General features: G+C 43.6%; 1 protein-coding gene across 1 annotated transcript; it reads right to left on the bottom strand.

The window, feature by feature from the left end:
* Nucleotides 1-3,199: 3,199 nt before the first annotated feature.
* Nucleotides 3,200-11,811, bottom strand: LOC139559698 (desmoglein-2-like protein). The gene is made up of 14 exons (XM_071375915.1): nt 11,653-11,811; nt 10,627-10,752; nt 9,729-9,884; nt 9,487-9,628; nt 9,063-9,226; nt 8,776-8,910; nt 8,375-8,560; nt 7,636-7,949; nt 7,353-7,495; nt 6,949-7,170; nt 6,480-6,713; nt 5,997-6,124; nt 5,481-5,828; nt 3,200-5,346 (listed from the first exon to the last, which is right to left on the bottom strand). The coding sequence occupies exons 1-14, from the start codon at nt 11,698-11,700 to the stop codon at nt 4,150-4,152; spliced, it is 3,543 nt and encodes a 1,180-aa protein (XP_071232016.1). The 5' UTR covers nt 11,701-11,811; the 3' UTR covers nt 3,200-4,149.
* Between the last annotated feature and the right edge of the window lie 11,338 nt (nt 11,812-23,149).

Here is a 23,149-nt window from a genome sequence, read left to right as displayed (position 1 = left end):
CGCAGTTTTCCATGCTGTAATGATGATACTGGATGAAAGAGATGTTTTCTGGTTTTAAAATGCAAGGTAAGACTTGAATGCTATTACCATACCCCAAGAAGCTTACTACTTTTATAGTCTTGTGAGTGTCCTGAGTCATCATGACTGTGTGTCTGTCTGGGACAGGAAACACTTCCTCAAAGACTCAGAGAAAAAAGGAACATCTGTTTATTCCTCGTTATCATGTTTTGATCTGGGAGCTAGTAATTCAGATTAAGGGCTGGCCAGACTTGGCAGCTGTTAGAGTATAGAGTTTAATGTGTGGAGTAGTAGGGCGCTCTCCATATACAAACTTATACGACCAACAACTTGACCAACAACAGACTCACACAAACAATGACGACCTCATTAGGGCGCTCTCTTTCAATGCCTCAATATTTTGACTAATAATTAAGAAAATCAAAGTACCAAACTTTGAACATATAAGCCTAATCAGATCTTCACATTGGTTCAGCACAATATCACACACCTTTATTCAACCTGTTCAATATGCTTGATATCATTTACAACAAGGTCCTTGGTAAAACATGAATGGCAAGGCTAGAAAGGCTCACTGCCAAGAGTTTCCACTTAAGTTAGAGGTACAGTAAATAACGGTTACATTTTTGAAAACGTCTAAAAAGTCTGACCAAGAAGAATGCTGTCAGTGTTCAAGTTGCCAAAGTGTTCAAATGAGGTCATGTTTTCGCATTCAGACAACTGGGCGAAAGATGCTCTTGTCAAATACATCATACATTGAATGAATGTGTGGTTACCAAGGAGGACCTAGCAGAAACATATTAATTAAAAACCAATAGGATCATCCAAAACCACAGGTTAGGCCAGGGTTATGGTTAGAATTACAATTGAGCCAGGGTGTGGACATGAAGTTAAGGTTAGAATCATGGTTAATGTTTGATATGCCAATGATGACACCTAGTGGAGTGTTACCGCAATTGAGTATGTGCTCTGGACTCAAGCTTTGTAGCCAAACAAGTAATAACATATTCCCTGAGATAAACCAAATTGTTCTTGTATATTTTTCACAACATTTCCATGGAGATATTTCGTTACGTTCTCAGTGTCTTTTGAGACACAGTGATAAAAACCACTCAAAATCAAATCAAAGTTCATGGTCGTGTACACAGATTTGAAGATGTCATCGTAGGTTCAGCGACAGGCTTGTGTTTCACCTGTATTGTATTCTGCACCTGTGCGTCGTCTCCTGCATCTGAAGCTATTCTGTGAAAAACTATTGCCATTGTTCTTTTTGTTAAGGACGTGTACGTTATTAATAATAAGAGTTACCTGGAGAAAGTCAGACCTCTGAAATGAAAATGGATGGCCCTCCCTTCAGCAAAATATAAATTATAACTAAACCCTCCCCTATAACTGAAATAATAATTAAAACATGCAGTGAATAGCAGAGAACATGCCTACCATTTACCCTAACTTCTAGGACAAACCAGAAACTTAGATAGGCCTACGCAGTTTTAGAAATTGTTCTTCGCCCTGTAAGCATTTGCAGGAATTTTGATAGCTCACAGGGCTGCGGGCCAGAAGGTTGTGGGTTCTCAGGCCACCATGCACAAGAGTAGTGGTGGAAATATCTGCTTTATAATAAAAGCATTGCATGAATCTATCATTGTATTTGCGGGTCTGTAAAAAACAAAAATGCATTTCTACTTCCTTTGACATGGCTAGAGACCTTAGCAGAATATTTTTTAATACCACACAAAGTACTGAAATTACAGGCTAAGAATCGACAGAGAGATAGGCCTATGCATTCATCTTATCATCTTTCTCCAATGCCAAATCAGTGAGTCTTGTTTGCAAATAAACTGTTTGCAAATCATTATACATGGTACTTCCCAAAAGTTAGGCCTTCCTTTCCACCCCAGACAGAGTAGGCCTACCGAGGCAGAACTTTTTAAAGCTTTAACAGCTAGCTACTCTTATTCTGTGGCATAACCCAACGGGAGATGGTCACAAGTGTTTCCTTAAAAACTGTCTGTGTTAAAACATCATATATTTTACAGAAAGGGAATAGCTCAATCAATTTTTAGCGACAGAATAAGATTACTTTACAAGCAAAGCACATTTTTTGGTCTCCTCGGCTATAGAAGGTTGTAGCTCAGCCAATGATTGTCATAGAATCTTAACGAAGATATCCACATATGCATTCAGAGTCATGTCTTTCCCAGGTATTTAAGGGTTTGTTGCTAGCATAGAGCATCATGGACCAAAGTGCTTTTATAGATCACATTATATAATCAGATCTATTTTATTTTATTCAAAATCTTAAGCTAATTAAGGATAGGTCAGGCTTATGCCTTTTGCTATGGCATGATACCCATACCCTCTCATACCCCCTCTATTCCTGGTTTTACTTCACTGACATATATAGCATAATAACCAACTCAATCTAAAACACTGAGAAAAATAGAAATGTCATCAATAGCAAATTACATGACCCTGCCCTGGACTAGACTTAAACAACACTAAACCCTCCACCTGACTGAAATTGAAAAACAATGAGCTTCCCCCATTTTCCTCCATGGTCCCATTCTGTCCCTTCCCTAAAGTAACCTGGCAACGTTACTTGCATTGCTCCTTTGTTGCCCATTGCTTACAGCAACAGTTCAGATTGCTCTTTCCCCACTTCTCATTATATTGTTCTGTATTGTGAGTCCAGCACCATATCATGCACTTCAGTTCCATGCACAGTAGCAAGTCAGAACTGGTTTCAAACATCCTTATCGAATCAAATAGTACTATAGACCTAACATTCTTCAGGTAATTCATCTGTGATAATATTGTTCCTGTCAGACTTCTGTGGGAAGACTCAGAAACAACTCTGAAAGATCAAAAGATACTACCATTGCATTCTTGGAGTGGGCGGGAGGTGAGTCAATATTTCACTGAAAACTGGTAAAGACTTGTAGTCCTCTCTTGTAGAGTTCACTTTTGTTTTTTGTGTATGAGCAGTGACAACATCTGAGATTACATACCGTATGTAAACATGTCGAGGTGTGATACAGGAGTGATACTATAAAACAGGATTTTCCACTCTCTATCCCCAGAAGAACCACTTACAGTACCAGAATAGAAAGGATATTTTTCCAGTCACACGACTATAACATATGGGTCAATATTAAACCATAACACATGACTAACAGAGTGTGTATGTTATCACTCAAGTTTTATTGTTACTCTCAAAACATTTTATCAAACTTTTTGATACAGAATGAAAGACATACAGCAGGAAAATTCCTTATATTGCCACAAAGTATTAGATGTGAAATAATTGGCAAAAACATCAGTAGCATTAAAAGCAACATCCGTGTCATACTTTAATGCATATCAGTGCATAATAAGCCAACCTCATGGTAAATATCCTACACAATATCTATTTTTATATTGCATGAACAGATGTAAAAAATATACGCAACAATTTAAAATCCATATTCTGTATTCTGTAAATGATATTAACTTGGCATCAATAACTTGAACACACTTTTTGTCATGGGATAAGTTAATGCATATGAGGCCAAACAGCAAAAACAAGGCACTATTTGGCTTATAATGTAAACTATTTACAATAGAAAAATAGGAGCTGTTTGAGGGGTCACTTCTGTCACAATAATTTTGTATGTACCGTTTGTGCAGCTATAACATTGGCCTACTCAACTATGAATTAGATCAAGAATTGACCATCCCAGAAAGAAAAGCTAAATCAAAGATACAGAAAGATTTTGTTACCTGAACAATTAATACATCATCCACCACAGCCACAGATGTATCAATTCATCATATTTACATTTACATTTAAGTCATTTAGCAGACGCTCTTATCCAGAGCGACTTACAAGTTGGATCAAGGATTAAATACCCGCTGGTGATCGTAATAAAGCCCATCGCTCCAGTAAAAACTAAAAGCATTATAAAACAGTAGTGCTGACAATCGGTAGACGTATTCATGAATCATTTAATTTCAGACCAGCAGAGAGCACCAATCCCTCAGTCTCTCCCTTGACTGTTGTTTCATTGACTAAAAAGAAAACATCTCTTTTAAACCCACAGTGACTTGGCTGTACTGTAAGTTTTCAAGCAAATGTGAGGTGTTGTTTTTCTACGCTATAGTACTGGTCTCAATGTATTTCTCAGTGACAGAGGATTTCTTCTCTTGCACCACAGTGGTGTGGCTGCTGCTACGTGGTGCAGCCGTGGGCATGGGTGTGGTGGTGACTGTGACAGCAGCAGCAGGGGCCTGATTTGACCCCATCGAGCCACACAGGGAGCTGGAGGTCAAGGTGGAAGCACCCCTCTGACCTCTCACCTCTACACTATGACCACCTGAGGAAAAGGTGGAGGACGACCCCTGGCCTCTCTGCAGGGTGACCTGGGGTGCCCATAAGCCTGCACTGCCCCCTACTGCCGAGGCTGGCCCGGACCCGCTCTCAACAACCAGCACTTTCCTAGAACCCTGTGAGAAGCTTCCTTCTGGCGAGAGATGGCCTCCTCCAATCATGGTCTGCCCTGCCCCCTGTAGAATCTGGCCTCCCTGCGTAATGGTTTGGCTCGTCTCTGTAATAACGTGACCTCCCCCAGTAATAGTTTGGCCGGCTCCCTGTAAGAACTGGCCTCCGCCCATAATGACATGACCATGGCCTCCCCCACCACCACCCACTCCCATCTGCTTCTCTACTAGCAGCATACCCCGAGAACCATGGAGCCCTCCTGCCTGCACCATCCCCTGACCGGTCCCTACCCCCACATGGCCTGCCGCCTGCTGGGAATGGACATAACCACCTCCTCCTCTCTGCTCCACCAGCAACAACTGGGGCTGAGGCTCCACCATGTACATGGTGGGGGCAGCGGCATAGTACATGGTGGGCTGCTGGATGAGGACGGTCTGCCTGGGGATCACCACGTTCTCCTGGATATGAGACCTGGGGATGGTGACCGATCCCTGGTCCCGAATAATCAGGCTCTCCTGTAGGGGGGTGGAGGTGGTGACTGAGGTGTTCAGGGTATTGACATTGAGAGCAGTATTTCTGCTGACCTCTGTGTGAGTGGATGTGGTAGGTCTAGGATGAGTGGGTGACACAGACACATTGACAGTCTCCGCCTCCATAGCTATCGACCCCTGGCAGATCTGGGCCAGGGTCTTGAACTTGGGCCCCAGGTCGGTGAGGAAGTCCAAGTCATCATCAGCCCCCAGTAGGCTGCAGCAGCCCACAGACCCTACCGGTGACCCCTGACCTTCATAGTCGTAAATCAGCAGGGCATCTCTCTGTTGGTCGATCTGCGCAGTGTGATTGGCCTTCTACAAACGTAATTTGATAGGGACAGATATATTAAGACAATGACACATTGAATCAAAATGGCTACAATAACACTGCTCCTCAACTCCTATGTCAAAGGAGTAGTCCAAGAAGTTGGATGATGTAAGATACTCACTGCAGAGTAGTACTCCTCTAGGACTTCCTCAGAGAGTGCCATCCCGTCGTAAGCACCAGCAGGTAATCTGGAGAACATTGAGTGTTCATGATGTTCTGTCATGATTCCTCCGCCCATGCCGTAGTCCACCTCTAATCTGCCACTGGGCTGGTGGAAGCCATGGTAATGTTGGTGCGCTCCTGTGAACATTGAGGATGAGGTGAAGCCGTCCCCTGACACGCCTCCTGCAGCTCCTTCTATCGCCCCTATTCTTCCTATGAATCCCGTATTTCCCCCGTACTTCACTACATTCCCAGTTTTGATGGGGCCATGCTCCATCTCCACGGGAACGTTCAGGAGAGGAACTTCCTGTGAGGGGGAATGCGTGGGTCAATCAGAGGAGGGAATTTCAGAGCAATTCAAATTTCAACTTGAGCCATAATGGAACATAACATGTATTTCCAAAGATCATTCTTATTCACTAACTCTATAATATTTTCATGTCATCCATTGGCAGTGCCATTATGTATAAAATACCTTGTCTTCTCCTTGTCCTTCAGTGTGATATGCAATCAGGTGTTCTTTAGTGTCAAACGGGATGGGCTTAAAGTCTCCAATGGCCGCCGCTCCTCCACATAGACAGAACAGCAGCAGGAGAGGAACCACTGTGAACCCACATTCCACATTTCAACTCATGGACACAAGACAAAAGCATGTTGTTAGGTGAGAGGCCTGGATGCCTTCCCTCTGGGCACAGACGTCAATTCAAGTCTATTCCACGTTGGTTCCACGTCAAACAATGTTGATTCAACCAGTGCGTGCCCTGTGGGTTGGCTTAAAGGCCTGTTGTGGACATGACCCATCAATGACTTGTCTTGGCCATCTTACTAATCACGCAAAGCATGCTGAAACAAGTGTAGTTTTATGAGCATGATGACGCAGTCTCTCCTTCCTAGATTCTTATCAGGTAGGCAGTGTGAGGAAGCCAATGAGTATGAAGATAACAGAGGGCCTACTCACGCAGCAGCAGCAGGAGGCCCAGGAGGAGCAGCAGGATGGCAGGCGCTCCTAACGTGACGTCCGTGCCCGTCCTACGTTCGAAGCAGACCTTATTGACCTGATCACAGGTGCACACAACCACGTTCAGAATCTGAATGTCAGCACAGGCCTTCCCCTGCTGGTCATGGATCTCCACTGCAACCTTGTAGTGACCTGGCCACATGTGGGCATGGTCTCGTAAAATGGCAGTGGTGGCTAAAAGAAACATGAAAGAGAAAATAAAAATGAATTATACAAATTGTAAAATAAAATGTAGCAATCAAATCCATGAAAACATACAACAAGATATAATTGATGTTCAGTTTAAGACTGCACTTTTAAAAACACCTATCAGGCTCAACAAAATAACTCCAAAACAGTCCCTTAGTGAGAAGCTTGTCTATCTGCTTCCTACATGCCAAACCTAAATGTCCTCGACTAGGCCTGTTACCATTGAGGTGCTCCACCATCCACTTCTGTTTGCTGTCGTCCTGAATCACTCTGAACTTGAAGGGAGCTCCGTTGGGGAAGGCATCCCCATCCACAGCCGTGACGTACACAGCGGTATCCCCCAGACACATGGTCGTAGTCGTAGCTGTCAGCGTGGGACAGTGGTCGTTAAAGTCTTCCACCTGGATGGCTATTGTCCCTGTGGCCGTTTTGGATGGCAGATCTGGACACCAAAAGAAAATACACAATTATATACAGACCTGACTTGTTCTCTTTTAGCTTCTTGTGGAGCAAAGGTCCTAGAGTGCATCTCCAACTACAACTTTTCTGGGTAGATTTCCTGACTTAATTCCATATCTTACAGAATGGCATTACGACCAATTGATTTTTAGTATGGGTACTTGCCGGTTGTGATGGCTATTATCTTGGCGTAGTATGTTCCATTGACCAGGTATTTGGACTCCCGATCAGGCAGTTTGTTCAGCTTGATCTCTGCTGTCTTTTCATCGATGATCAGCCAGTGGTCTTCGTCATATATTTTGGCATACCTGAGAAGATGATCATGACAACGGCACGCGATCAGGATGAATTTATGGATTCTTTAGTACTGTGTGATGGAGATTAACATAGCATCACACCACATAATCTTCACCCCAATAAAACAATATGAAAACATCTGGGACCTCACCTGACATTGGTAGCGATCTGTAATGTGTCGCTGTCGATGGCTGTGTAGGTAGTGATGACCTTGTTGATGGTGACCAAGCTGGAGTCCTCAGAGATGGTCACCACTTTAACCGTTGGCTTGAATTTGGGGCCCTCTTTCTGGTTGATCACGTTAATCTTGATGGGGTAGGTCTTACCACCGCCCGTGATAGCTTCTCCCATAACCCCTCCTCCTCCTCCTGTGGATCCACTCGTAGAGGAGCCAAAGTAGTACTCTGCTTTGTTGGAAACACGTATGGCAAGGTTGAGCACTTTCAGCTCCTCATAGTCCAGCGCCTTTAGATTCAAACAACGGGGATAAACAGTAGAATCAGTCAAGTGATACAAACAATGTTGCAATAAGGTGAGAACACTAGTAGTTACAACCCGCTGGGCACAGACGTAATTTCAACATTTAGTTTTGATGTACAGTACATTTGGTTGAGCTGTCAACTAACGTGAAATCAACAATAAATGTCTCCATGCCATTGGATTTAGGTTAAAAGTTATATTAAAAAAATTGGAAATCCAATCAGTTTTCCATGTTGATTCAACGTCATGCCATAGCATTTTTTGTTGTTGAAATGAAGTGGAAACAATATTGATTCAACTAGTTTTTGCCCAGTGGGGACACTGAGGCTGGAATTCAATCTAAAAGAAAATGTTAACTGTGCTTCGGTTCAATTCTAGCCTCAGAGTCAATCTACAATCACAGCCCTTACCTTGGTTATCCATATAATGCCTTCGTTGGTCTTAGCGTCTGTAGTGATGTTGAAGTAGCCGGCCTCATTGCCTGTGACGATGGTGAACACAGACAGCCAGTTCTCAGTGTACATCAGATCCAGATCAATGGCTTTGATCCTCAGTACTTCCACACCGACCGTGTTCTCCTCCACCCTGCCCTCGTACTGCAAACACACATACACACATCATGTAGGTCATACAGCCCAGGAACATATTGCAGTGAATTCGGGGAGTCCAGCAACTGTCAACCCAACACTTTAGCCAAGGGATCTGAACCTATTGACGTTAGGTGTTAGGTTAAGGTTGCTACAATATAATAAATATAATTCCCTATTATGCTGAATAGACAATAGAAAAGTAGTGGAGGTTTTGTCCTTACAGATTCTTTCTCCAGGGTGGGGATGTTGTCATTGATGTCCAGGATTTTAATCACAACTTCTGCTGTTCCTGTGTTTCCTCCGAATGCTCCATTCATGTCTGAACCTTTTACAGTCAGGGTGTAGGTGTCTTGAGTCTAGACAACCAGGAAATACAATGGAGCTTACAGTCACTCACAGTTACTCAAATATTGACAAAATGGCCTCTGAAAGTGTCAATGCATATAGTGCTATGCTCACATAGATGCACTGTGTACTGTATAATAGTATACCAAGGCATCTCTCTCACCTCTCTGTCCAGTGTAGTCCTGTGAACCAGTATCTCTCCAGTCTGGTAGTCGATGTTGAACATCTTATTTGAAGCACTCTTCTCCACTATGCTGTAGTAAATCTGAGAGTGTAGAGTGTTCACTTCATCCGCATCTGTGGCAGTCACTTTCATGACAACGGTCGCTGGAATTGACCAAGGGGAAGGTTTACTTGTGCAGTACAGCAGTACTATACTGTAGTATTATTACTATTCATTTTACTACTACTACTACTACTACTACTACTACTACTATTACTATTGTATCACTACTGTCACTATTCTACTGATTACACTGGTACCAGCAATACTAGTACAACAGCTGCTACAACTTCAACCATTACCACTACTCTGACTACTAACTCTGATAGAAACATATACAATAGTTGGAAACTACTGTACATGCCTGTAGCACTGGACTCATTGACGGATCCAGATTGGCCAAAACCGAACACTGGTGAGCAGTCATTCTGGTCCTCAACGAAAATATTCAGTTCAATGTCCTTCTCTGCACGGGTTCCATTGTTGTACTTCGCTACTCCAAGTAACTAAAAGAGACCATCATAGAACAACATATTTTGTATTCATTTCTTACATTTTGAGCACAAGCATTCCACACCTTGGATTAGGTTTTAGTGGGTAGCTTACATGGTAGGAAGCGGTCTCCTCTCTGTCCAGAATGCCGTTGATTCTGACAAGGCCTTTATCTGGGTTGACGGTGAATAAGTTCATGGGTTGTTGGTTTGCACCGATCCCGGTCAGTGAGTACGTCACTCTTGACTTGTACTGCTCATCAGAACGAATCTGGCACAGACACCAAGATAGTAAAACACCATTGTTATTGTAATAGTATTCATATAGCAGCCTTATTTGTCCAAAGAAACATGCAGTAATAGGAGGCCCCTATCGAACATTTCACAGTCTATATTTATACAGCTGGATTATGGTCACCAAGAATGACCCTAAATGCAGATACAATGTGTTATAAGCATCGGTGAATAGCTAGGTTGGTACACTACAATGCTATAATGTTATTTTATTGCCAAAATGTTTTTGTTTTTTTCAATATAGCTTTCATGTCAAGGTATAGGTACGAAACTATTGATCAATTAATTGTATGTTTGAGTTCTAGAAAAGCAGGCATACAACAATATTTGTTGAGAGACTTCATATTTTGTTATTAGCCTGAACCATTCCTCAGCCAGAATGACTGTACTGTACGTGTGACCACACATTGGGCTGTGTCTTTGAGCAGCTTGTTCACAACACATACATCTTTATTTGTATTTATTCTATTACTTGTTAAACAAAATCTCATTCTCTGAGCATCTGTATTAGTATAAAATAATAAACAATATATATTTGTAGCATACAATATAGCTCAGTATTTGTATTATTCATTTTATAGTATTTTTTTCTCATCTTTATCAAGGGTGCCAATCATTTCAGACCTGACTGTATGTCATGCTCAGACAAAGGCCTGGTCTTATGGTAGTCAGAAACATCTGAGCTACTCCATGAGTTTGACTAAGAGATGAGCTCATACCTTTGCGATGTACTCCTTGTTTGTGTAATCAACATTCTCCTTCAACTTCTTAGGAGGAATGATCCATTCTCTCTTCTGTCTTCTCAGGTTCATCCCGCCGCTTTCTACTGCCACCACACATATAAACTACAGAGAAAAACACAACAAATAACACTGACTCCTCATTTAATATTACTGTAATGACACTGTAATACCAATGTATCTCTTCTAAATCACTCAACACTGTACAAGTTGTACAAAAACGTATATTTTCTAGCACAGTAGTTATAGCCTAATGTAATTAAGTGTGCTGTACACCGATCCATGTCATGATTGTTTCCTTAGTGTCTGTTCCACTTTGTACAAATTAATGTGTGTGGTTTCTTGACAAGTCAAATTATAATTGCATGTTTAGGCCTGTTCATAATGAAAACCATATGACATGCATACTTATAATTTACAATTATATAGCTTTAGGCAATTAGGCCAATTCGTTTTCGTTCACTATCACAAGGCCTACAAAAGGAAGCTGGATCTATTCAGTTTATGAGAAGAAGAAAACATATTCTTTATGCTGAGGACCAACGAAAATATCTCACTAATTAATTTTACAACATTTAAAGGAGAACGTTGTAATAGTGATATCACTGTCGATAGTGGGTGTCGGTATAATTTTTTTGTTTTAAAATCTGAGCTAAAACTGACATTGACCAGGTCTGACATTCTGTAGGCTATGACTCCCTGGACAACCATTACGCAGCTAAACACTTTTTCCATAGTCGTTGTCACTTGCACGCAAACAATGACAGAGAAATTGCAATTAAACAACGGGATATAGAGTAAACACTCTCTTCTTTTAGGCTTAAGGAATGGCTACAATGCTAAAAAGAAAACGGTAAATTAATTCGAGATATAAACTGTATTGTCGACATTGACGCTTAAATCTACTTGAGCAGTGCCACACCCCAAAAGAGAGAATTGTTATAAATGTTAGGGTATATCTTATCAACACCTGTTACGATATGAAAAGTATTATTCTTTACTTACCGTTAGTATGAACGGCAACAATATAACAACAGTTTCTACACGGGCCATTGCAATTCAGTAAAACGTTCCCCTCTTGAAGTATAATGCTTTAAATCCGCGGTTAGTATTTTCTATTCTGCATTGGACTTTGGCCTCTTCGAAGGTGTAGGCACAACTTTTCTGAGATTATACCAACTGCAATAGGCGGCGCCTCGACGAGTTTCACCACAGCACATAGGCTGATTACAGAAACACCAATCGAGGCGAAACTAGGGAGGGAATATTTGTGCACAGTCTATTATTATTGTGTTGAAAATGAAATATAAACTATTACAATCTCATGTACAACACACATCACAACATATTGACCAAAATTGTTTTGATTTCTTTAGTAGTCCAAAACTGCAGATAATGCATCCACAATCATTAATACTCTATAAAATGTTAGGACACCATCTTGTGTCCAGTGCTTTCTCATTCAGGTGTAAAACCTCATTCAGGGATGTGAGATTCCCAAACCTATGTTTCTGCTAGGAAGGACTACACTCAGAACTTGAAAGACACTCCTGATGTTTACATTTTCAACAGTCTTTAGCCTGGTATTAAATTGATTAACCTAGTTAAATATTATTGCAGTGTTCCTGTCTGTGTGTGTGTGTGTCTGTGTGAGAGAGAGAGACAGAGACAGACAGACAGACAGACAGACAGGGACAGACTAAGAGAGAAAGTATACTGGAAAAGAAAACAATTCCACTTTTGCATATGTTGCCAAATTACAAGGAACTCCTTAATGGTTTTTGGGGAGTAGGGCGGGAGATTTCAGCTTTCATCTGGACTGATAAAACCATGGGTTTATTATGGGTGCAGTCTGTCTTCATACAGTAAAAGTCCATCAGGTCCCTTTATGAAAAAAATTGCATTCAGAGTGCAGTATAACTGCAGTACACTGTAGTATAACTGTAGTTAGAGTGCAGTATAACTACAATTCAACTACCAACCACTCCAGTTATTCTGTAATTACTACATCCAAAATAATACAGTCAACTGCAGTTACTGCACTTTTACTGCAATTTCAAAATTGCAATCTTTTTTTGTAAGGGGTGGATTGCCCCCACAAATTTAGAAAAGTCCCAGTAAGCAAAATTATGTCGAAAAGAGGTCTAAAATATATATTTTCCAGACGTTGAATTTTGGTTTATTTTATGTTCTGAATGAAAGGTGAAAATAGGTATTTTCTGGATGTTTAAAATAAAAAATAAATAAATGTAGAAATCAGGTTAATGTTCAGTTCTGAATGAAAGTTGAAAATACTTATTTTGTGACATTAGAAAGATGTATTTTAAGGATGTTGAAATCAGGTTCATTTTCGGTTCTGAATGAAAGTTTAAAAGACGTCCTTTATAGATCTATAGGTCTATTTTTTTACCAAATCAAGGTCAGTCCAGACCGGACCAAATCTGAACCAAACATAGACGTCTAAATTGCTACAAGGAGACAGGACGGACAGCTGATCGTCCTCGCAGTGGCAGACCTCGTGTAACAACACCTGCACAGGATCGGTACATCCGAACATTACACCTGCGGGACAGGTACAGGATGGCAACAACAACTGCCAGAGTTACACCAGGAATGCACAATCCCTCCATCAGTGCTCAGACTGTCCGCAATAGGTTGAGAGAGGCTGAACTGAGGGCTTGTAGGCCTGTTGTAAGGCAGGTCCTCATCAGACATCACCGGCAACAACATCGCCTATGGGTACAAACCCACCGTCGCTGGACCAGACAGAACTGGCAAAAAGTGCTCTTCACTGACAAATCACTGTTTTGTCTCACCAGGGGTGATGTTTGGATTCGCGTTTATCGTCGAAGGAATGAACGGTACACCGAGGCCTGTACTCTGGAGCGGGATCGATTTGGAGGTGGAGGGTCCCTCAATGGTCTGGGACGGTGTGTCACAGCATCATCGGACTGAGCTTATTGTCATTGCAGGCAATCTCAACGCTGTGCATTACAGGGAAGACATCCTCCTCCCTAATGTGGTACCCTTCCTGCAGGCTCATCCTGACATGACCCTCCAGCATGACAATGCCACCAGCCATACTGCTCGTTCTGTGCGTGATTTCCTGCAAGACAGGAATGTCAGTGTTCTGCCATGGCCAGCGAAGAGCCTGGATCTCAATCCCATTGAGCACGTCTGGGACCTGTTGGATCGGAGGGTGAGAGCTAGTGCCATTCCCCCCCGAAATATCAGAGAACTTGCAGGTGCCTTGGTGGAAGAGGTGGGTAACATCTCACAGCAAGAACTGGCAAATCTGGTGCAGTCAATGAGGAGGAGATGCACTGCAGTACTTAATGCAGCTGGTGGCCACACCAGATACTGACTGTTACTTTTGACCCCCCCTTTGTTCAGGGACATATTATTCAATTTCTGTTAGTCCCATGTATGTGGAACTTGTTCAGTTTATGTCTCAGTTGTTGAATCTTGTTATGTTCATACAAATATTTACACATGTTAAGTTTGCTAAATAAACGCTGTAGACAGTGAGAGGACGTAACTTTTGGGGCTGAGTTTATATCCAGTATTTCTGAAAACTACAAACTCTCTTGAATACAAATCTGTTTTATTAACACAGCTATCTTTAACAGAACCAAAGTAAGAACCTTTTAACGTCGTCTACATCCCCAAATTAAAAAGAGAAAAACATTAATTAAAAGATTTAAAGACACTCAACTGGGTTGTTTTCAAAAAGATTGATATTGTATTTATATCTTTTGAAACAACACTTATTCATATTATTTGCAATAAAATATCACATAGAACAAATTATTTTGACAACAATAGTGTTGAATTATTGGTACCACTAGAATGAACACATTTCAGAGTCAATATTATTTATACATTTTTTACATCAGTTTACATTTAAAAGTTGATTAACAGGTTGGATACAGTGTAAAAGATCACAAACAATTAACTATAATAATTATATTAAAGGATATATGTAATTATACAATCATTACAATATGATGATTATATAATTAAGCAATAATGCACGAGGAGGTGTGGAATATGGCCAATATACCATGGCTAAGGGCTGTTCTTAGGCACAACGCAAGTTACGCAACCCTGAGGTGCCTTATTGCTATTATAAACTGGTTACCAGCATAATTAGAACAGTAAAAATAAATGTTTTCTCATACCCTTGGTATATCAAACAGTATCCCACGGGTATGACAAAACATTTCTTTCAGCCAATCAACTGGGCTTGAACCACCCAGTTATAGTACTATATATACAAATTATAATAATTATATTTATATTATTATATTAAATTATGTACTGTAACTTCTGAACATTACTGTAGGCTAGTTATTGATTAAGTTTGTATGGTGTGTGTGTGTGTGTGTGTGTGTGTGTGTGTGTGTGTGTGTGTGTGTGTGTGTGTGTGTGTGTGTGTGTGTGTGTGTGTGTGTGTGTGTGTTTTTGTGTGTGTGTGTGTGTGTGTGTGTGTGTGTGTGTGTGTGTGTGTGTGTGTGTGTGTGTGTGTGTGTGTGTGTGCATACGTGCGAGCGTGCGTGTTGGTGTGTGCGAAGCTGATTAATAATTTTCAGTGTCCTCACAGTAAGCCCTCCTCCCAGGCTTAGGGACTGATGGGAAAGGGGTGGTGATGTCCCTACACTCTTCAGCGGTGAAAGGCCTTATCTCATCATAGCGATACCGTGGTCATTTTGTATCGTACTTTTTGGAACAATCACTTTTTTCTCACAGGTGGCTCTTCATCTTTAAGCAGACTTTGCTGTGTGACATCACTGTGCAAACTCTGTTCTTCACAGACCCTGACCCCTGTGTGAAATAAAATGGTGGTTATTTTTTACCCCCGCCACTCTCCTGAAGAAACTGCTAAGGAATGCTGTCCAGTCATATGTTGGAACAATCACTTACCTCACAATATGTTAACCTTGTTCATCATCATAATCGGTCTGATTGTTTCCCCATCTGAATTGGTCAAACAACGTTTTTGGGAAGAAGAACCATCATTGTCAGTTTCACTGCTGTCACTTTGACTTCCTCTCTCATCATCATCATCATCTTCAGCAGCAGCAGGGCCCTCGTAAAATAATAATTTATCAATTCTGGCAAATCAGAACCACTATCAACAATTCTCATATTAATTAGATCCAATTAGCTTAAACAATGAGCAACTTCACTACCTTTTTTATTTATTTATTTTATTTAACCTTTATTTAACCAGGTAGGCAAATTGAGAACACGTTCTCATTTACAATTGCGACCTGGCCAAGATAAAGCAAAGCAGTTCGACACATACAACAACACATAGTTACACATGGAGTAAAACAAACATATAGTCAATGATACAGTGAAAAAAAAATAAGTCTATATACAATGTGAGCAAGTGAGGTGAGATAAGGGAGGTGAAGGCAAACAAATATATGTATAAATAAATAAAAATATAAAAAGGCCATGGTGGCGAAGTAAATACAACACAGCAAGTAAAATAAAACTAAAAACACTGGAATGGTTGGTTTGCAGTGGAAGAAAGCGCAAAGTAGAGACAGAAATAATGGGGTGCAAAGGAGCAAAATAAATAAATAAATACAGTAGGTAAAGAGGTAGTTGTTTGGGCTAAATTATAGATGGGCTATGTACAGGTGCAGTAATCTATGAGCTGCTCTGACAGCTGGTGCTTAAAGCTAGTGAGGGAGATAAGTGTTTCCAGTTTCAGAGATTTTTGTAGTTCGTTCCAGTCATTGGCAGCAGAGAACTGGAAGGAGAGGCGGCCAAAGGAAGAATTGGTTTTGGGGGTGACCAGAGAGATAAACCTGCTGGAGCGCGTGCTACAGGTAGGTGTTGCTATGGTGACCAGCGAGCTGAGATAAGGGGGGACTTTACCTAGCAGGGTCTTGTAGATGACCTGGAACCAGTGGGTTTGGCGACGAGTATGAAGCGAGGGCCAGCCAACGAGAGTGTACAGGTCGCAGTGGAAGGGTGCCACCTGCAAAGGGTGCCACCCTGATGATTGACAGCTGTCAATTTTTGAAGTTGATGTCTTCATTTCGGACACAGCGGGAAGCGCGAGGGAGGGGGTGACGTGCAGTGGGATGTGCACCTGAATACTTTAACCATCTTCACAAGGTGTGGATGCGGGCAGTTTCTCCGCGATTGCTTTTCATTTAAAAGATTTATAGATTATAGTTTAACTGAGATAAAGGACTTCATATAATCCACTGCCTTTGCTTGAATCATTGGGAGGATGCAGTCAAATGCAGGATCATTTCATGTGAATTAGGACAGGGTGAATGACCTGTCTCTCACTTCTACTGTTTTAAGAATAGGGTAGGCTATCGTTTAACATGAAGTAGGATACAAAATATTCATCACTGTTTGTCTTTTGATCACTGTCTGTCAACTCCATTTTATTTGGGCCAGCTGAATGGATTTAACTTTCAGTTAGGCTCGGAAAGCAATCGCGGATAAACTCCCTTCATCCGCATCAACATTATAATGATATGGAAAATTAGAATCAATCTGCGCTCTGATCTGTTGATGCATAGCCTAGTTGTACTATAAATCATCAAGGAACTGGCTACTAGCCTAAGCCAACACGGGAGCTGTCAGTTGGCTAGCCAGGCACCGAACATGAACAGTGTCAAAACAACTAAATGGACTAATTTAAGACTTGTAAACACATACTAAGTAAATGGTTCAAAGTATCTGATTCATTACAAATTTCAATTTCCATGAAAAAGTTATTTTTACTCGATGGACATTTTGTGGGCACTTTGCCAACTATGGGTGGCAGCGACATCCGATGGGTTCTTCTGGGCCACCGCACATATGCCACTGGTTGAGAGAAACTGTAATTGTTTTTGGGAATAATTCTGTGAGGTTGTTGGAGGTGCGTCTTGGTCAGTTTCGCTTGGAAAATGTCACCCATGTCAATCTGCTGCCATAGGCAGCCACCTAATCATGTCTAATGGGCAGGCCGGCCCTGTCCCTGCCCCTGATAGTTCTGTGCTAGTTCGTGGACCAGCACAGACAGAACAAGGAGCCAGATATTTTTCCGGATGTATAAATGTGAAGCATTCACTTGGCGTTTCCAAATGGTGATGAGAGGAAGCCCAGTGGCCGGCAGTAGGAGTCTGGGAGAAAATAGAGCGAGATGGATTTTGGCCGACCTTTTGCACATCAATGAAACATTTGATCTCCATAGATTTTTCTCTTTCCAAAACTATAATCTGGAACAAACAGAATGGACTGTATTTTGTAGACTTTACTCCTTGCCAAAGTTTTTTTTAAATTGCATTGTTTAGAAGGAGTGCAAGGGCAAATTGAGTTATTGCACGTACTTCACAGAGTAGGCGTTCCCTTTTGGCAAAATGTTCCCTTTAGGCAATCTCAATGTTCAATAGGCGCTGGATTTATGGTGGAGTTGCCAATTGGTTGTTTTCCATGACAACATGTGGTTGTTTTGAAGCTTAAAATCAAAACTAAGATGTTTTGTGGTTGGAATTGCTGTCTGTATTTGATAGAGTGTAAATGTTTGCATTGGAGGATAGCTGAGAGGGTGATCGAATCAGGATCACATTTTAGGAATTAGAACACTGGAATGGTCATGAACTTTCTTGTGATGGTCCAAAGGTCAGCCATGTTGGTCAGGGAGTTGGCCAACTTTGCCAGTCCTGTGATAAGATATTGTGTAAATCAAATCAAACTTTATTTGTCACACGCGCCGAATACAACAAGTGTAAACTTTACCGTGAAATGCTTACTTACAAGCCCTTAACCAAGAGTGCAGTTCAAGAAGAAGAAAATATTTACCAAGTAGACTAAAATAAAAAGTAATAAAAAAAGTAACACAATAAGAATAACAATAACAAGGCTATATACAGGGGACACCGATATCAAGTCAGTGTGCGGGGATACAGGCTAGTTGAGGAAATCTGTACATGTAGGTGGGGGCGAAGTGACTATGCATAGGTAACAAACAAACATCGAGTAGCAGCAATGTACAAGGGTAGGGGGGGGTCAATGTAAATTGTCCGGTGGCGATTTTATGAATTGTTCAGCAGTCTTATGGCTTGGGGGTAGAAGCTGTTGAGAAGCCTTTTGGTCCGAGACTTGGCGCTCCGGTACCGCTTGCCGTGCGGTAGCAGAGAACACAGTATATAACTTGGGTGACCGGAGTCTCTGACAATTTTATGGGCTTTCCTCTGACACCGCCTATTATATAGGTCCTGGATGGCAGGACACTTGCCCCAGTGATGTACTGGGCCGTTCGCACTACCCTATGTAGCGCCTTGCCGAGCAGTTGCCATACCAGGCGGTGATGTAACCGGTCATGATGCTCTCGATGGTGCAGCTGTATAACCTTTTGAGGATCTGGGGACCCATGCTAAATCTTTTCAGTCTCCTGAGGGGGAAAAGGTTTTGTCGTGCCCTCTTCACGACTGTCTTGGTGTGTTTGGACCATGATAGTCCGTTGGTGATGTGGACATCAAGGAACTTGAGACTCTTCAAGGAACTTGAAGCTCCACTACAGCCCCGTCGATGTTAACGAGGGCCTGTTCGGCCCGCCTTTCCTGTAGTCCACGATCAGCTCCTTAGTCTTGCTCACATTGAGGGAGAGGTTGTTGTCCTGGCACCACGCTGCCAGTTCTCTGACCTCCTCCCTATAGGCTGTCTCATCGTTGTCGGTGATCAGGCCTACCACTCAGCAAACTTAATGATCGGAGTCGTGTTTGGCCACGCAGTCGTGGGTGAACAGGGAATGCAGGAGGGAACTAAGTACACACGCCCCAGTGTTAAGGATCAGCGTGGCAGACGTGTTGTTGCCTATTCTTACCTCCTGGGGCGGCCCGTCAGGAAGTCCAGGATCCAGATGTAGAGGGAGGTGTTTAGTCCCAGAGTCCTAGATATTGGATATTGTATAATAGCACACCCAGCTTTCCAAGAAAACAAAATCTGAGACATTGATGGTCTGTTTACATATATTTTAGAGGCTAGTTATACAGAAAATTGGTATAAAACCAGTATAATTCTATTTATAATTCTATAACAATATTTCAGGTTGATTATAATTCCATTACACAATTGGTGACACATCACATGCCGTACTTTTATTTTCCTGCATAAGTAAAATCAGGATTATGTCTACTGGGGGTGGCAGGTAGCCTAGTGGTTAGAGCGTAGGGCCTACAACCAAAAGGTTGCAAGATCAAATACCCAAGCTGACTGTAACGTTCGTCTATTTCTTCCTCCTCCTCGGATGAGGAGAGGCGAGAAGGATCGGACCAAAATGCAGCGTAGGTGGAATAGATGATGAAATTTATTTAAACAAGACGACGAACACGAAGAACACTTGAATAACTACAAAACAATAAACGATGTGAACAAACCTGAACTAGAGAACATAACGCACTAACAAGAACGAACACATACACGAACGAAAACGAAACAGTCCCGTGTGGTGCGACATACAGACACAGGAACAATCACCCACAAACAAACAGTGTGAACAGCCTACCTAAATATGGTTCTCAATCAGAGGAAACGTAAAACACCTGCCCCTGATTGAGAACCATATCAGGCTAAATGAACATGAACCCAACATAGAAACACATAACATAGAATGCCCACCCCAACTCACGCCCTGACCAACTAAACAAATACAAAAACAAAGGAAAACAGGTCAGGAACGTGACAGAACTCCCCCCTCAAGGTGCGAACTCTGGGCGCACCACCTAAAATCTAGGGGAGGGTCTGGGTGGGCATCTGTCCACGGTGGCGGCTCTGGCTCTGGACGTTGTCCCCACCCCACCATAGTCAATCCCCGCTTCCGTGGCCTCCTCCCAATGACCACCCTCCAAATTAACCCCACTGGATTAAGGGGCAGCACCGGACTAAGGGGCAACACCGGAATGAGGGGCAGCACCGGACTGAGGGGCAGCACCGGACTGAGGGGCAGCTCCGGACTGAGGGGCAGCTCCGGACTGAAGGGCAGCACCGGACTGAGGGACAGCTCCGGACTGAGGGGCAGCTCCGGACTGTCTAACGGCTCTGGCTGCTCATGGCTGGCTGACGGCTCTGGCTGCTCATGGCTGGCTGACGGCTCTGGCTGCTCATGGCTGGCTGACGGCTCTAGCTGCTCATGGCTGGCTGACGGCTCTGGCTGCTCATGGCTGGCTGACGGCTCTGGCTGCTCATGGCTGGCTGATGGCTCTGGCTGCTCATGGCAGGCTGACGGCTCTGGCTGCTCATGGCTGGCTGACGGCTCTGGCTGCTCATGGCTGGCTGACGGCTCTGGCTGCTCATGGCTGGCTGACGGCTCTGGCTGCTCATGGCTGGCTGACGGCTCTGGCTGCTCCTGTCTGGCGGAAGGCTCTGGCTGCTCCTGTCTGGCGGAAGGCTCTAGCGGCTCCTGTCTGGCGGACGGCTCTAGCGGCTCCTGTCTGGCGGACGGCTCTAGCGGCTCCTGTCTGGCGGACGGCTCTGAAGGCTCAGGACAGACGGGCGGCTCTGAAGGCTCAGGACAGACGGGCGGCTCTGAAGGCTCAGGACAGACGGGCGGCTTTGAAGGCTCAGGACAGACGGGCGGCTTTGAAGGCTCAGGACAGACGGGCGGCTTTGAAGGCTCAGTACAGACGGTTAGCGCAGGCGGCGCTTGGCAGATGGACAGCTCAGACGGCGTTGGGCAGACGGGCAGTTCAGGCGCCGCTGGGCAGACGGCAGACTCTGGCCGGCTGAGGCGCACTGTAGGCCTGGTGAGTGGTGCCGGAACTGGAGGTACCGGGCTAAGGACACGCACCTTCAGGCTAGTGCGGGGAGCAGCAACAGGACGCACAGGACTCTGGAGACGCACAGGAGGCTTGGTGCGTGGTGCCGGAACTGGTGGTACCGGGCTGGAGACACGCACCATTGGCTAGTGCGTGGAGGAGGAACAGGGCTCTGGAGACGCACAGGAAGCCTGGTGCGTGGTGTAGGCACTGGTGGTACTGGGCTGGGGCGGGGAGGTGGCGCCGGATATACCGGACCGTGCAGGCGTACTGGCTCCCTTGAGCACCGAGCCTGCCCAACCTTACCTGGTTGTATGCTCCCCGTAGCCCGACCAGTGCGGGGAGGTGGAATAACCCGCACTGGGCTGTGTTGGCGAACCGGGGACACCATGCGTAAGGCTGGTGCCATGTATGCCGGCCCGAGGAGACGCACTGGAGACCAGACGCGTTGAGCCGGCTTCATGGCACCTGGCTCAATGCCCAATCTAGCCCTGCCAGTGCGGGGAGGTGGAATAACCCGCACCGGGCTATGCACACGTACAGGAGACACCGTGCGCTCTACCGCATAACACGGTGTCTGCCCGTACTCTCGCTCTCCACGGTAAGATCGGGAAGTTGGCGCAGGTCTCCTACCTGACTTCGCCACACTACCCTTTAGCCCCCCCCCAAGAAATTTTTGGGCTTGACTTACAGGCTTCCTACCGCGTTGTCGTGCTGCCTCCATTCGCCGGTATCCCTCCTCACACTGCGCCAGAGAATCCCAGGCGGGCTCCGGCACTCTCCTTGGGTCGATCGCCCACCTGTCGATCTCCTCCCACGTAGTGCAGTCCAGAATTTGCTCCTGTTTCCGTGCTGCCTCCTCATACCGCCGCCTCTCGGCTTTAGCTGCCTCCAGCTCTTCACGAGGGCGACGATATTCTCCAGGTTGTGCCCATGGACCTTTACCGTCCAGTATTTCCTCCCATGTCCAGAAATCCTGCGATCGCTGCTGCTGCTTTTTCCCACGCTGCTTGATCCTTGGTTGGTGGGTGATTCAGTAACGTTCGTCTATTTCTTCCTCCTCCTCGGATGAGGAGAGGCGAGAAGGATCGGACCAAAATGCAGCGTAGGTGGAATACATGATGAAATTTATTTAAACAAGACGACGAACACGAAGAACACTTGAATAACTACAAAACAATAAACGATGTGAACAAACCTGAACTAGAGAACATAACGCACTAACAAGAACGAACACATACACGAACGAAAACGAAACAGTCCCGTGTGGTGCGACATACAGACACAGGAACAATCACCCACAAACAAACAGTGTGAACAGCCTACCTAAATATGGTTCTCAATCAGAGGAAACGTAAAACACCTGCCCCTGATTGAGAACCATATCAGGCTAAATGAACATGAACCCAACATAGAAACACATAACATAGAATGCCCACCCCAACTCACGCCCTGACCAACTAAACAAATACAAAAACAAAGGAAAACAGGTCAGAAACGTGACACTGACAATGTAAAAATCTGTCATTCTTCCCCTGAACAAGGCAGTTAACCCACTGTTCCTAGGCCACCATTGTAAATAAGAATTTGTTCTTAACTGACTTGCCTAGTTAAATAAAATAAATAAACACTGGCCTTCATTCCAATTAGACTTGGATTTCTCCAAGATGGCTGTCATTTTGGAACTTTGAGGTTTACGACATAGCCCATCTAGTAATTTAATAGGA

Source organism: Salvelinus alpinus, chromosome 30 (assembly GCF_045679555.1).
Source record: "Salvelinus alpinus chromosome 30, SLU_Salpinus.1, whole genome shotgun sequence".
Lineage (NCBI taxonomy): Eukaryota > Metazoa > Chordata > Actinopteri > Salmoniformes > Salmonidae > Salvelinus > Salvelinus alpinus.
This window is presented reverse-complemented; position numbering and strand designations above follow the sequence as displayed.